Below are 13,843 nucleotides of genomic sequence, written 5' to 3'. Positions count from 1 at the left end.
GATAAATGCTGACATAAAACGGATTGGTCAAACTGAAAACAAGCAATCTAGGTCGAACTCGATTCGCTTGCAAAACGTAAGGTGTTTGGATCTATAGCTCCTACTCCACCACATGTGAAGCCAATGCTATAAGTGGGTTTTCGTAAGGAATGGTAATGAGAAGAATGAAATAATGCGATACAAAGCACACCTTGTAGCGCAAGGCTTCTCTTAGCACCTTATGATTGATTACGAGAAGACGTGTTCCCCCGTAATGGACGTCATAACGTTCCGCTACCTTATTAGTTTAGTAGTTTTCGAAAAATTGAATATGTAGTTTATGGACATGGTAACCGCGTATCTCTATGGGGATTTGGATACTAAAATCTACATGAAAGTTCCAGAAGGACTTACATTGATTGGTTCAAATAGTTCTAGACCATAGAACACTCTTTCTATTAGATTGAGGAGATCACTCTACGGATTGAAACAATCTGGGTAGATGTGGTATAACCGTCTAAGTGAATATTTGACAAGTCAGGGTTATGTGAATAACAAATTATGCCCATACGTGTTCATAAAGAAGTCACATTCCAGATTTGCGATCCTTGTAGTTTATGTCGACGACATGAACCTTATCAAAACTCCCGCAGAGCTTAAGGAAATTGTAGTTCACTTGAAATCAAAATTTGAGATGAAAAATCTTGGGAAAACTCGATATTATCTCGGCCCGGAGAATGAGCATTGTTCAAATGGAATCCTAGTACATTAATCGAACTACACCTAAAAGGTGTTATGACGTTTTAATGAGGATAAAGCGAAGCCTTCTAGTGCTCCTATGGTCATTCGGACTCTAGATGCTAAACAAGATCCCTTCCATCCCAAAGAGGATGAGGAAGAGATTTTGGAGCCAACTCAAATATGAATTTTGAGTCTCCGGTGCATTGGAGAAGCTTCCCCTATATTTGGACCAAAATGTAAGATTTGGGTCCTCCATTTCCTGTGCATTAGAGATGTTCTTACAAGTGAAAAGTAATATCACTAATATGTGATGCTAAATGACATAACATATGATTGTAAATTTAAAACATTAAGATATTGTACGTTTTTAGCTATTAAAAAGCGTAAATTTATTTTGCAAAAACAATAACAAAAAGTTAAGTTTTTTTTTAAAAAAATAATAAATTTTGTTAGATTAGCCAACAACGAAGTTCGAATTCAAAGGCTACTTTCATTTAAAAAAGAAAAAAGAAAAAAAAAAGTCAAATAGAAACTGTTAAAAATGCACTTAGGATTCGATGCACGGTTGGGTTAGGTGGAGAATAAACTAGGTGCATTATAATTAAGGTATTTCCTTCCCACATAACACCCTTTTTCCACAGAGATTTTAGATGCTTCACTTCTAGATTGCATGGCCAGTGGACAATACCCTTTAACACGGTAGGCATGAGATGTATATGAGTCATGCATGCATCTTCTAGATTCATGACTTTTGGTTTTGGAAATATCATGCACGCTGTACCATTTGCCGCTTGCCATGCCAGCTTAAAAGATAAAAGCTGATGTGAGACAGATAATTATAAACTAGCTCAATTTACAACAATTAATTAATGCATCTAATTTTTCCTAAAATTTTACCCAAAAAACAAGTCAAAAGAAAAATAAAGCAGAGATCGAATTTTAAAACTAAAAACTAAATGACATAGATTTTTAGTAGATTATTACTTATGTGTTGATTAACGTGTTTATTTTTTATTGATGACACATCATTTTATTTACAAATTTAATCTATCTAGCATGACTCTTCTATATAGCATATTAATCTACCGCACTTCCCTTATTCTTTTTGTCTGGACTTCTCTCAAATCTTGGCATTTTTTGTTTTTAAGTTTAGGGGGTAGATAAGGCTACCTCATTTATGGGTCAAAGCATACTACACATTTTTTTGATGACTTACAAAGGGGGTATTAGACTCTTTTTTTTTTAGGTCACCCACCAAAAAGAATTGTATGAAGTGGAACTCAAACTTAAATCTTGATCTAGCAAAACGAATGATTCTTATCAATTTAGGCAACCACCGTTGGCATCTGTGCATATTTTTTTATCACATGCATTTTCTTGCCTATATAAATAAATTTTTTCATAGCTTTGAAAGTTAAGAGTCAATATTATCCCAAAGAGTCAAGTATATGAAATGCCATATGTTATTTGCTGATATTATTACGAAAATGCATATTGTAATTAGATTTTACCAAGAGATATGCGTAAAACTTAATCATGGGAATTCGAATTCACAGCACACGTGTAACTAGGAAATAGTCCTCTTTAACCTTTTTCAATTGAAATTAAACAATTCATATTAGGTGCATCTAATAAATAAGAAAACACAATCTTAACTAATTGGTTGTGCACTTGTGCTAATCCTCAAATCACGTCGGTTTTTAATTTTAATATCCATCGGCTGATATTATATTGAACCAAAAGGCCATGTTACTTTCAAGTTCTAATTTAAATGCCCTCATTTCCTTTTAGAGTATCATACAAGTTATTAATGGATTCAAATATTATTTTATACTCTTAATTAAACATTAGCTTAATGTAGCTTAACTAACTCTTCTCATTACATGTTTGATTTTTGGTAAACGTCCTGAACCAATCATGGCTTGTAGATTAAGAATAGTAATTTATAAACATATTAGCATTTGATATTTTCAAATTTATTCAATCCAATGCTTGAAAATTAATAGAAAATGTGTGAAAAGCAAAAATAAGTGTGTAGGTAGCCCCATCCATAATTGATAGTGTATTTTAATTGGTTGATGTCAATTATTTAGGTTTAACTTACAATGGGAAAAATGCACCCTACTTACAATTGTTTACAAACTAAATTTCCGATTCGATTTTTCTTAAAAAAAAAAAACAAAAAAGTAGAGCTTAGAGCCGCCAACCAGTCAAACCCACGAACTTTGACCACAAAAAATTCCAAATAAAAAGGTTTTTTTGTTTTGATTTTGTAATCAATAAAATTGAAAAAAAAGGAATCAACGGTCAAACCTCCTCTGAGTTTCTCAGAAAGCTCTCCAAAAAAAAAAAAAAAAAAAAAAAAGAGAACAAAGAACAGAGAGAGCCTTATGCAATACGTGACCATCTTTTTCTCTTCTTCTTCGACAACAATTTCTTAATATTATTATCCTATTCAACTAAAATCTCTCACTCTCTCTCTCTCTCTCTTCTGTCTCTCTCTTTCTTGTTTGATGGCCTCCTCTTCAGGGAGCTTAGAAACCTCAGCAAACTCACACCCAGCAGCCTTCACTTTCTCAACTCACCCATTCATGACCACCTCCTTTTCCGACCTCTTAGCCTCCGGTACAAACGAAGACTCGAACCCACCAAGATATATCGGCCATGGCGGGTTATCGGATCGAATTGCAGAGCGCACTGGATCCGGCGTACCCAAATTCAAGTCACTACCGCCACCCTCACTGCCCATTTCTCCGCCCTCCATATCTCCATCCTCCTACTTTGCTATCCCACCTGGGTTGAGCCCAGCTGAGCTTCTTGACTCTCCCGTTCTCCTAAACACTTCAAACGTATGTATATGTATATGTATATGTTTGTGTGTATGAATTCTCACGTGTGTATATTATGTTTACATAATTTGGATTTCGTTTTTCTTGGGTTCCGCAATTTCCCAATAGGCATCATGAGGAAATTGAGATAAAGGAAAAAAGAAAATTTTAAGAAGAAGATATTTTTGTGATATTTTTCATTACCGAAGTCAAAGTCTTTGGTTTTGTTAATTTTGCTCTTTAATTATTGGGTTATGTTTTGTCAGTTGTAATATTGTTTTGTTTTGATGATTTTACTAATTGGGATTTTCTTGTTTTGTGTTATTTGTTTGCAGATTCTTCCATCTCCAACTACTGGAAGCTTAGCAGCTCATGGTGCCTTCAATTGGAAGAACAACCAACAGAATGTAAAACAGGAGAGCAAGAACTACTCAGATTTCTCTTTCCAAACCCAAGCAAGACCTCCCATTTCTTCATCATCGTCAATGTTTCAATCTTCAAACACCTCAAATCAAACTGTACGTTTCAATCTTTTATGTTGTTTGTTAAGCAGTCCGTCTTTGTGCACGACGTCCGATCTTTATTAAAAACAAGACGCTCTCAGAAAACCTCATTTCAGCTCAATTTGCTTAACTTTGATATCATTTATCGACTCGATCGATTGTGTAGTTACTAATTGATTACGTTTTATTTCGGACACAAGAGCAGGCATGGAACAACTACGTTCAGGCTCAAGAACCCCCAAAGCAAGAATATGGTTCTGTTCAGAGCTTGCCATCTGAAATGACCACCCAAACTCTCCAAAATAATACTCCGACAAATGGCGGTTTCTACCACCAATCTCAGACCTTGAGCAGGAAGTCAGACGATGGATATAACTGGAGAAAATATGGTCAAAAACAAGTGAAGGGAAGTGAAAATCCAAGAAGCTATTATAAGTGCACTTACCCTAACTGCCCAACTAAGAAAAAAGTAGAGAGGTCATTGGATGGACAAATCACTGAGATTGTTTACAAGGGCAATCACAACCATCCCAAGCCACAGAACACCAGAAGATCATCATCAAATTCTCACGCAATTCCGGCTTCAGACGCCACGAACAATGAACTCCCAGATCAAACTTATGCTAATCATGGCAATTCACAAATGGATTCCATTGGAACTCCTGAGAATTCATCCATATCCATTGGGGACGATGATTTCGAGCAGAGCTCTCAGAGGAGCAAGTCAGGAGGAGGGGAGGAGTTTGATGAAGATGAACCTAATGCCAAGAAATGGTAAGCTTGATTAATCAAGGGCTACCGGTTTTGGTACTCCCCTATCAACTGTCTGCGCTCCAAATTGATTATTTTACAGTTTTATGCGCACTCGCAGGAGTAGCGTTAAAATCACCAGCCTCGATTAATTTGCGTTTATTATTTGTGTGATTAATTAGTCTTTTTTTAATGGTTATGCAGGAAAAAAGATGCTGATCACAATGAAGGAATTTCAGCACCTGGGGGTAGAACAGTGAGAGAGCCTAGAGTTGTAGTTCAAACAACTAGTGACATAGATATTTTAGATGATGGCTACAGATGGAGGAAGTACGGTCAGAAAGTGGTAAAAGGCAATCCAAATCCAAGGTTTGAGAGTTCAAGAAATATAATTTTTTTTGCACTATCTAATATAGTCAAGTTTATTTTGTAAAAATACCTTACAAATAAAGTGGATTGTTTCTTTGTTCCTTAAAAAATGACACATTCTTCTAAAGTTTGCTTTTCATGGGATTGCATGTATTTTTGTTGGAATTTTAACAAAAAGTTCTTGGTATTGTTTACTTTAACGAAAAATTACATTTTTACATTAAAAAGTCAATTATAGTACTATTTATTTTGTCTTTATCGTTAAAACTCAAAGTTTTCAAGCATTTTTCATTAGTTTTTCTATTTTTGTTTTATTTGTATTTTGCGAAATTGTAGGAGCTACTACAAGTGCACTTATCCAGGATGTCCAGTGAGGAAGCATGTTGAAAGAGCTTCTCATGATCTTAGAGCAGTGATCACAACCTATGAAGGGAAGCACAACCACGACGTCCCCGCCGCTCGTGGCAGCGGCAGCCATGCTGCTGCCAATAGGCCTATACCAAACAACAACAACAACAACAATGTAGCTTCAGCAATGAGGCCTATAACTTATCACACTAACAATTCTGCTAATACCAACTCTCTTCAGAACTTGAGGCAACCAACATCAGAAGGGCAAGCGCCCTTTACCGGCCTAGAGATGTTGCAGAGCCAAGGAACTTACGGATTCGCAGGGTTCGACGGAAACTCCATGGGATACATGAACCAAGCACAGCTTAGTGACAACATGTTTTCTAAAGCCAAGGAAGAGCCTAGGGATGATGCATTTTTTGAATCATTGCTGCGTTGATTAGGGTTTGTGGAAGTCTCACAGTTTGGGAAAGGGATTTAAGTTAATAGAAATCATTACAAATAATCACACACACAGTCAGGAGGTTCATTCCATTCATTTCTTTTTTTGTTCGTTTATTGTGTTGTGTATATTCCTTTGCAAATTACAGGGGGTTTTTTCGAAGAAACTTCGTCAACGACATTTTTTTTTTTAGGGTTTTCTTTGCTATCTCAGCTAAAGAGGCTCAATTTTTTGTATCCCACAAATGTTTGATTTAGTTAAATGCTATACCAATGAAATTTGGATTTTTATTCCTCATATGAGTTTGCAAAATGTATTAACTTGGAGTTTCTGAGTTCGACTTAAACTCAAAGTTCCGATATAAAAACAAACGTTCTTAATCACGTAAATTATAAACACTCTTCTTATGAATTTGCAAAATTACAAGTGTTAACTTGAAATTTCAAATTAGACTTAAATTAAAAATCCTGATGTAAAGATAACCTCTCTTAATCGCGTAAGTTACAAACGACTTGCTCAATCCTTTACCGACAACATCAAGGAGCTGTGGGGCTCGTTTACAGATGCAAGAGACACAATCTCACAGGCCATGCTTTTTAGTAAGATATGCAATCGTCATCAGTTACATCTTAAGCTGAGGTTTGAATTGGTCAAATATGTTGAGCTTGAGATTTGCATTACTTAGTGCACAAGTTGGTCAAGGTCAATTTTGTATATTTTTTTTATTTTTGCTTTCCCACGTGTGGACTATTCCGGTTGGTTGGTCCCTTTGGTGGACCCAGCTAATATTAACCCGTTCATCGTATTGGGTCATGTATGGTAGTGTCATTCTCGTTCATTTTGGAACTTAATGTTTATTACAAATAAGCCCCCTGAATTTTGGAAATTCTCTCATTTTTATTTCCATCCTTAAACTCTTTTGAGTGTGTTTAATTTTTTTTAATAAACGATATTATCTACACAAAAGAGGATGAAGTGGGCTTAGCCTCACAATGGGCTATCAATAACATGGTTCAAAATCATCTTTTGTGATAATCAAATCTAAGACCTCTTACCTATAAGTAAAGAGAAATACTACTAGACTTTAATACTAAATAGCTATGGAGTGTGTTTATTAAAAACAAATGATTGTCCTAGTGGTCAGAGTTTTCTTTTTCAACCTATTGAGTTCCGGGTACAAATTTTCCCATCTCTTTTGTGTTAGCTTAGAATAATCAGTAATGGTCTTGTTTGTGGTAAAAAACAATAAGAAGATAACATACGACTCTTAACTTAATTAGTTGCATATTTACTTATTTTAAATGAGAGCTGTCATAAAAAAAACATATTCAAACAATCTAGTCTCCATTTTTTTCTCTCTAAAATTCTCTCTATGAAAGACTTTCCCAGCAACTTCGCCGTTTGCCCTAGCCTTTGGCTTGGGCGCCGGAGGCATTCATCCATCCTCCCTTTCTTCTCTTCCTCTCTTTGTTTCTCTATTTCCTCCTGAGTTTTCTTATGTTCTCTTTCCTTTGCCCGTTCTCCTCTTTCTTCACCTCTTCCACTTTTCTCCCTACCTTTTAAATTCTCGATTCTTCTCTGAGTTTAATCTTAGTTTTCCTTGAGCCAAGTCTCAACTATCCTGTGCTTCATGCCCCTTATCTGGTGTTTTTCGCCTACTTTTATTGTTTTCTATCTTTTAATTTCCCTTCCTCCCTCATTAGCTCCCATCATGTGGTCAGATCATGAGCTCCAATAAGAAATTGGATATCAAATCCACTTCCCTCCTTCACTTCCTCTACCCCAACTGGCATGCCAGATCCCCATCGAGGCCAAGTGTTGAGTATTTTACATACCCCTTAGCCTCACCTTCTTCCCATATGTTATTTTCTTTGTATATATCTACAAGGGTTCGTGAAGGGGACTTAGATCTAGTGTCTACTTTCTCAGTTCGGGTTTGGTTTCCTTCAAGGATGTGACGACGACTGTGATGTGGTCTTTGTTGTTGGAGATTAGGGTTTTTATTGAATGTTATCTGCGGCCTTCGGGCCTAAATTTGTGTGGGTCTTCCCGTTGTATCTTGGATTGTTGCTCCCATTTTGCTTAGGCCTTTTACTTTCTCTATAGTTGTTTACCTGGTTCTTTTTAGGCCTTGTACTAGTTTTTATTTTGATGAAAGTTGTCTTAATGATAAAAAAAAAAAAAATTAAAAAAAATTAAAAATTAAAAAATTAAAAAATTAAAAAAAAAATTAAAAAAATTAAAAACTAAAAAAATAAAAATAAAAAATAGAGTGCGGTCATAAATGAAATGATACTTGGTTGGTTATTCAAGTGAACACGACAAGCAACCTCAGTAATCTCACACCATATTGATTCATGTATGTCTGCTCTGCTCCTAGTTTATATACATGTTCTAGAAAGCCACTGCTAGCCTAGCATCGTCCTCATTAAGCACACTTTAGGAAACCCAAGGACTATTTTGGGACGAAAAAAAAATTAGAAACCAAAGTGGGGAAACCAAAAGTTTGAGTGGAAAATTAGTAATTCCTCAACAAACAAATAAAAAATGATTCTTGGTGGGTGGCTGCGATAAGAGCAAGACACTTGCGTTAGCCACACGGTGCGTCCACACACCCAATGGGATGCTGAGGCCTGTTCAGTGTTCACATACCCACCGTCCACCGACCGACCAAGCAAAAAGTTTATCTAATATGAAATATTTTTCTCAGTACTCACAGTGAAATTAATCATACTATTTTATAAGAAAAACTAATGAAAAATGTTTGAAAATTTTGAGTTTTAACGATAAAATAAAAGGTAAAGTGAATAGTATCATGATTGACTTTTTAGTTTTAAAATATGATTTTTCGTTAAAATAAATAGTACCGAGAGTTTTTCGTTAAAGTTCCCTATTTTATATTGTTAGATAAATCTAATTTTAAGATTGTATAATAGATATATAAATTTTAAAATTTAAATTCATTATATGATGATAAATAGGATGGTAAATACTATCACCGTTTGAGAGTTGTGAGTAAAAATACTCTCATCTAATATTAGAGTAAATTTTCACTGTGTGCAAGTGGTTAGATATATATGTTACAAAAAATTACTAACTTGAAATATAAAATTTTCTACCACTTATATAATAATACGTGATTTGTCATCCAAAGTGCATAATGAAAAGTTTCTTCTAATATTATAGGTTGTGTTCCTCAATCCATTTTTATATTAGCTCTTAATTATTGTTACGGCTCTTTGTTCCCTTTTTAATTGCTCTCTCATCCTCTTTATCTATTGATGAACCCGGTTTTTCAAAGATATGCTCCGATTGTCAACTTGTCGGTTTGTGAGTTGTAAATGGCGCCAAAATTTAGGGTTCTTTTTAGGGTTTCATAATCCAGTTAAAAGTAGAAGCAGCTCACGTATCTGATGAGTTCGTTGTTTACGTGTACGATATATATAGGAGTGTGGGCTATCCTTAAATGTTGTTCCATTTTTGGCACGCATCGCAAGTGGAGACCAGCAGACAAGTTGGTATTACTTGTAGGTGAAGATGTTGGACAGAGAGGAACAAAGATACTCCAGAAAATCGAAATGGTTCCATGAGTTTATTAATAATCTAATGTTGTAGCATTGTAAGTAGTGCAATTTTTCAATATACAAGTGATTATCAATGTTTTGGAGGGAGATGAAGATCACAAATGATTAAGATTTAGTAGAGGTGATCATGTAGTGGTGATTGGCGTGAAGACTTAAACATGTGTGCAGAGTAATTATCAGTCGTTAATGCATATTGCATGATTCATTTGTCTTAACAACTAGTAATTATCTTCACGTGGTCGATCAATGTCCTTTGCATTGCTCTACATGTTACATGAGAATGTTTGCTTGCAATTGAAATTTAGACACCGAAATTGATACTATCATTGTCTCACATGCAAGATTTCCCCGAGCGTTTGACATAACAAAAGTCAGGAATAAAAAAGGATCTTGAATGGTCACCCTTGATAGGTTTTGGGTCATTAGAGCTCTCAATTTTGACTAATAATATGAAAGATGATTGAAAATACAACCCTAAAGTCGTTGATATAGTCTTAGGAAAAACCCTAGATGCAAAAAGGTAACAAAACGGGAAGTTACAAAAACTCCTTTAAACTTAAATGTTAATTTAAACCCTTCAAGTGTCATTAAAACACTAAAATCCATCTTATGTTGTAGACAAAATAACGTGTCCAATTCGTCTTGTCGTTCTCTTCTAGAAAGATATCACGCAAATCGGACACTAAAAACCTAGAAAGTCGTTCTCTTCCGGAAAGATATCACAAGCCCAAATCAGACACGAAAAATCTAAAAAACACTATTCACTGCTGGCTAGTATGAATATATTTAACACTCCAAGGAATTAATGTAACCAAAACCCTAAAGTAGAAGTAGAGAAGCCAGACATAAGGGGAAGCTTAACACATCTAGAAGTCAATGTCAGTAAGGTATATTGGCTGAGTTAGTTCAAATCTCGAATGTCACAACATATTACTTTTACTCGGCGTCAAAAGAAAGCGGCAAAAACCCTAACCAAATATAACGGCTATAACAACTCCCACCGACTCATTATCAAACAACGCCCAATACTAACTCGCCACGTGTACAGCATCGTTAGTTTCCTAAATTGCCTTTCCCTCTGTTTTCAAAACCTTCCTCCCCCTTCACCTCCTCAAAATCCTAAAAACAACACCGTCTTCAAAATCTTGACTTTGATTTCTTTGATTCGTCGGCGTAAAATTCCTCCATGGATCCGCCCGTACCGAAACCCACCACTCTACGGAACATACTTGTACGCCTCCTCACGTTTGGAATCCTAGTCCTCGCCGTCCGATTCGCCTGCCTCATCACGCTTGCCGGCGAATCCTGCCGGTACAACAACGGCTTGTGCTTCTTCCACGACAACCTCAAATTTCGAGGCGGCGGGGAAACATTATTTGTCCGGGGCTCCGGTCGGCCACGTGTCCCCGAGCTCTGGACCACCAAGAAGTGGCGCAGGACAGTCGATTACTACTCGGCGATTTTCCAAGACCTGATCGCCGAGGGATTCCTCTTGCCCAATTCGAAAGCCCTCTGCGTCGAAGCCCTGGCCGGCGAGGACGTCCTTGCGCTCCAAGAAAACGGCGTCGTTAACTCAATTGGAGTCTCCGAGAACGCTTCTCCGCCGTTGATCGTCTCTGCCTCAAACCGCCGCCACCCTTTCGGTGAATCATCTTTCGATTTTGAGTTCTCGAGTCTGAACCCGTCGGGTCGACCCGCGGAATTCTCAGACGAGGTATGTCGGACCCTGAAACCGGGCGGGTTCTTCGTCGCCCACATTGCGGCCAAAGATTCGTACGGATTCAATTCTTTTCTTGAATTGTTCAGTTGCTGCAGACTCGTCCGGTCCCGCGACATGGACGGCCTTGATAAGACGCCGGTTCGGGAAATCGTGATGAAGAAGGAGAACCGATTGCAAAGTGGCAATTTGGGGAATAAGTGCTCTGTTCCTGGGTATAAACGTGAAATTATCAGAGAGGCAGAGGCTTTGATGGAGGAAGAGCCAAAGAAGCCTTGGATTGCACTCAAGAGGAACTTGAAGAAGGTAAAGTACTTAACTTCGATGGCGGATGTTAGCTACAAGCAGAGGTACGTCTACGTCGACGTCGGTGCTCGGAATTACGGGTCTAGTATTGGGAGCTGGTTTGAGAAAACGTACCCGAAACAGAACAAGAGTTTCGAAATCTATGCAATCGAGGCGGATAAGACTTTTCACAAGGAGTACCGAAACAAAAAAGGCGTTACGCTCTTGCCTTACGCAGCGTGGGTGAGAAATGAGACCTTGTTCTTCGAGATCACTAGGGATCCGGGTAAGAAAATTGTGGAGAAATGCAGGGGAATGGGGAGGGTTCAGTCAGTGAGGCCCTCTTCAAACTACGGGGACAACGTGGATAAGATCGAAGGGTTTGATTTCGCGGAGTGGTTGAAGAGCGTGATTTCGGAGAGGGATTTTGTGGTGGTGAAGATGGATGTGGAGGGGGCTGAGTTCCATTTGATACCTAAGTTGATCGAGAGTGGAGCTATATGTTTGATTGACGAGATTTTTCTCGAGTGTCATTACAATAGGTGGCAGAAATGCTGTCCGGGTCAGAGGAGCCCAAAGTTTAAGAAGACGTACGGGCAGTGCTTGGAGCTTTTCACTAAGCTCAGAGAAAATGGAGTTCTTGTCCATCAATGGTGGTGATATGAATGCACTTGTAGTCTTATAGGAAACATACTTGTTAGTTAGAAAGTTAGAATTCTCTATGTTAGATGGTTGGTTATCCTTTGTAGTGACTCTTGCTAGGTCGGATTCTTGTTTCATTGTTTCTCGATTCTTTTATTAGTTTATATGTTCAAACGGAAAGTATGAAATTGTTCGTTCTTTTCCCCTGATTTGGTGTCTTGAGTTCTTGTTTACGCTCTACATTTGTTGTTATTACGAAATGTAATGCTTACGTGATGTAAGATGAAAACAGATTCGCGTACTTCAGAGAGTTAGATATGATAACACGTTGAACAGAAAAAATAACTAGCCTAAACTTTGCCAAAATAGTCCATAAATTGTAATGAGAAGTGATCATTTTGTGCCGCTTCATCACCTCTTAGGATTGCTCCGGGATTTATATTCGGCTATTGCGCGCTCCCATTTCTACCATCTCTTACTTGCGGCCTTGTTTTGAGGAGAAACTGTGTTACAGCTCCTGCCCTCGGAAACTTCATCGCAACCTTCTTTACACAATTTCTCCTCGGATTCATGTGATTTGAGGTTAAATGATGTTCTATAATGGTGTAAGTATTAGAGTATAAATTGATCAAATTAAAGAATTACAAACCAAGGCGAAGTTTCACTCGAACTATAGGCATTTTGAAGAAAGACATGGATGAGAACTTCCATATTTTGTCCAAGTTGAAAGTTACTCATGAGGAAAAGATATTCATCCTATTGTAGTAAATATCTACATGCTTGCTACCCTTATCCTCTCAGTGCCCAATAGCCACCCAAACCCTGAATCTGGCATTGTTGTCGCGGACCCCTTGCTCCCGTCTTGGGGTCGGCAGTGGCCATCTCAACCGTACTATCTTTTACTCTCCGAATCACCACCTTTCCCTCTATAATTTAACCCCACACCCACCCCGACTTCCTGTCTCTTCGTAAGGCTATCTCTAATTGATCCAGCCAGCTAGCCCCGGGCCGGCCCAATTTTTGAATCCAACAACTAGCTGACGTCAGGTGATCGACCGTTGGATTTGGAATTTTTTTTTTCTAGACAAATTTTTTTTAAATAAAATATTAAAACATTCCTATTTTTTTCCTATAAATACGTAAGCCTTTCCCACACCATTTCTCGTATTATTTTCATCATTCCATACTATCTTACATCATTTCTCTCCTACATCATTTCTTACCTCTTCCAACAATCTTTGCCTCAATTTTTTCAGTAATTTTCAAATGGCCAGATTTGCATTGAAAGGTAGGGTTTGGACCCGAAAAGAAGATGAAGCTCTTTGCAGAGCTTATAGATAGGTCTTCGAAGATAGTGTGACAGGAAGTTCTCAAACAAGTGAAGGTGTTTGGAATCGTACGTCCAAAAAGTACTATGAGTTCTACGAAGGCACCACTCCACTGAATTCCCAAAACCATGAGAATCGTTCTTCAGGATGGAAAAAACATCTTCATCCAAGTTTGAATAAATGGCATCAAGCAGTGTTAAAGGCCGAAAGCAGACATGAAAGCAGAGCTAATTACTACGACGAAGCAAATGTTTTCACAAGTTATTTTAAATATTCAATTATATTACATTTAATTTCATAAATTAATTTTCTTTAATTTTTGTA

The 13,843-nt window shown here is 37.3% G+C and overlaps 2 protein-coding genes across 2 annotated transcripts; both read left to right on the top strand.

The window, feature by feature from the left end:
• The first annotated feature begins 3,092 nt into the window (after nucleotides 1–3,092).
• Nucleotides 3,093–6,260, top strand: LOC103958932 (probable WRKY transcription factor 26). Its single transcript, XM_048564774.1, has 5 exons — nucleotides 3,093–3,569; nucleotides 3,884–4,066; nucleotides 4,257–4,825; nucleotides 5,006–5,170; nucleotides 5,507–6,260. Exons 1-5 carry the CDS (start codon nucleotides 3,234–3,236, stop codon nucleotides 5,958–5,960), a joined length of 1,707 nt encoding a protein of 568 aa, XP_048420731.1. The 5' UTR covers nucleotides 3,093–3,233; the 3' UTR covers nucleotides 5,961–6,260.
• A 4,215-nt stretch (nucleotides 6,261–10,475) lies between these two features.
• LOC103934219 lies at nucleotides 10,476–12,400 on the top strand. Its single transcript, XM_018644234.2, has one exon. It carries the CDS (start codon nucleotides 10,734–10,736, stop codon nucleotides 12,207–12,209), a length of 1,476 nt encoding a protein of 491 aa, XP_018499750.2. The 5' UTR covers nucleotides 10,476–10,733; the 3' UTR covers nucleotides 12,210–12,400.
• The last annotated feature ends 1,443 nt before the right edge of the window (nucleotides 12,401–13,843 follow it).

The sequence above is a fragment of a genome, unplaced genomic scaffold (assembly GCF_019419815.1).
Source record: "Pyrus x bretschneideri cultivar Hongxiangsu unplaced genomic scaffold, Pyrus_bretschneideri_v1 Contig39, whole genome shotgun sequence".
Classification (NCBI taxonomy): Eukaryota; Viridiplantae; Streptophyta; class Magnoliopsida; order Rosales; family Rosaceae; genus Pyrus; species Pyrus x bretschneideri.
Note: the sequence above shows the minus strand (reverse complement) of the source record. Positions and strands in the feature narration are given on the sequence as shown.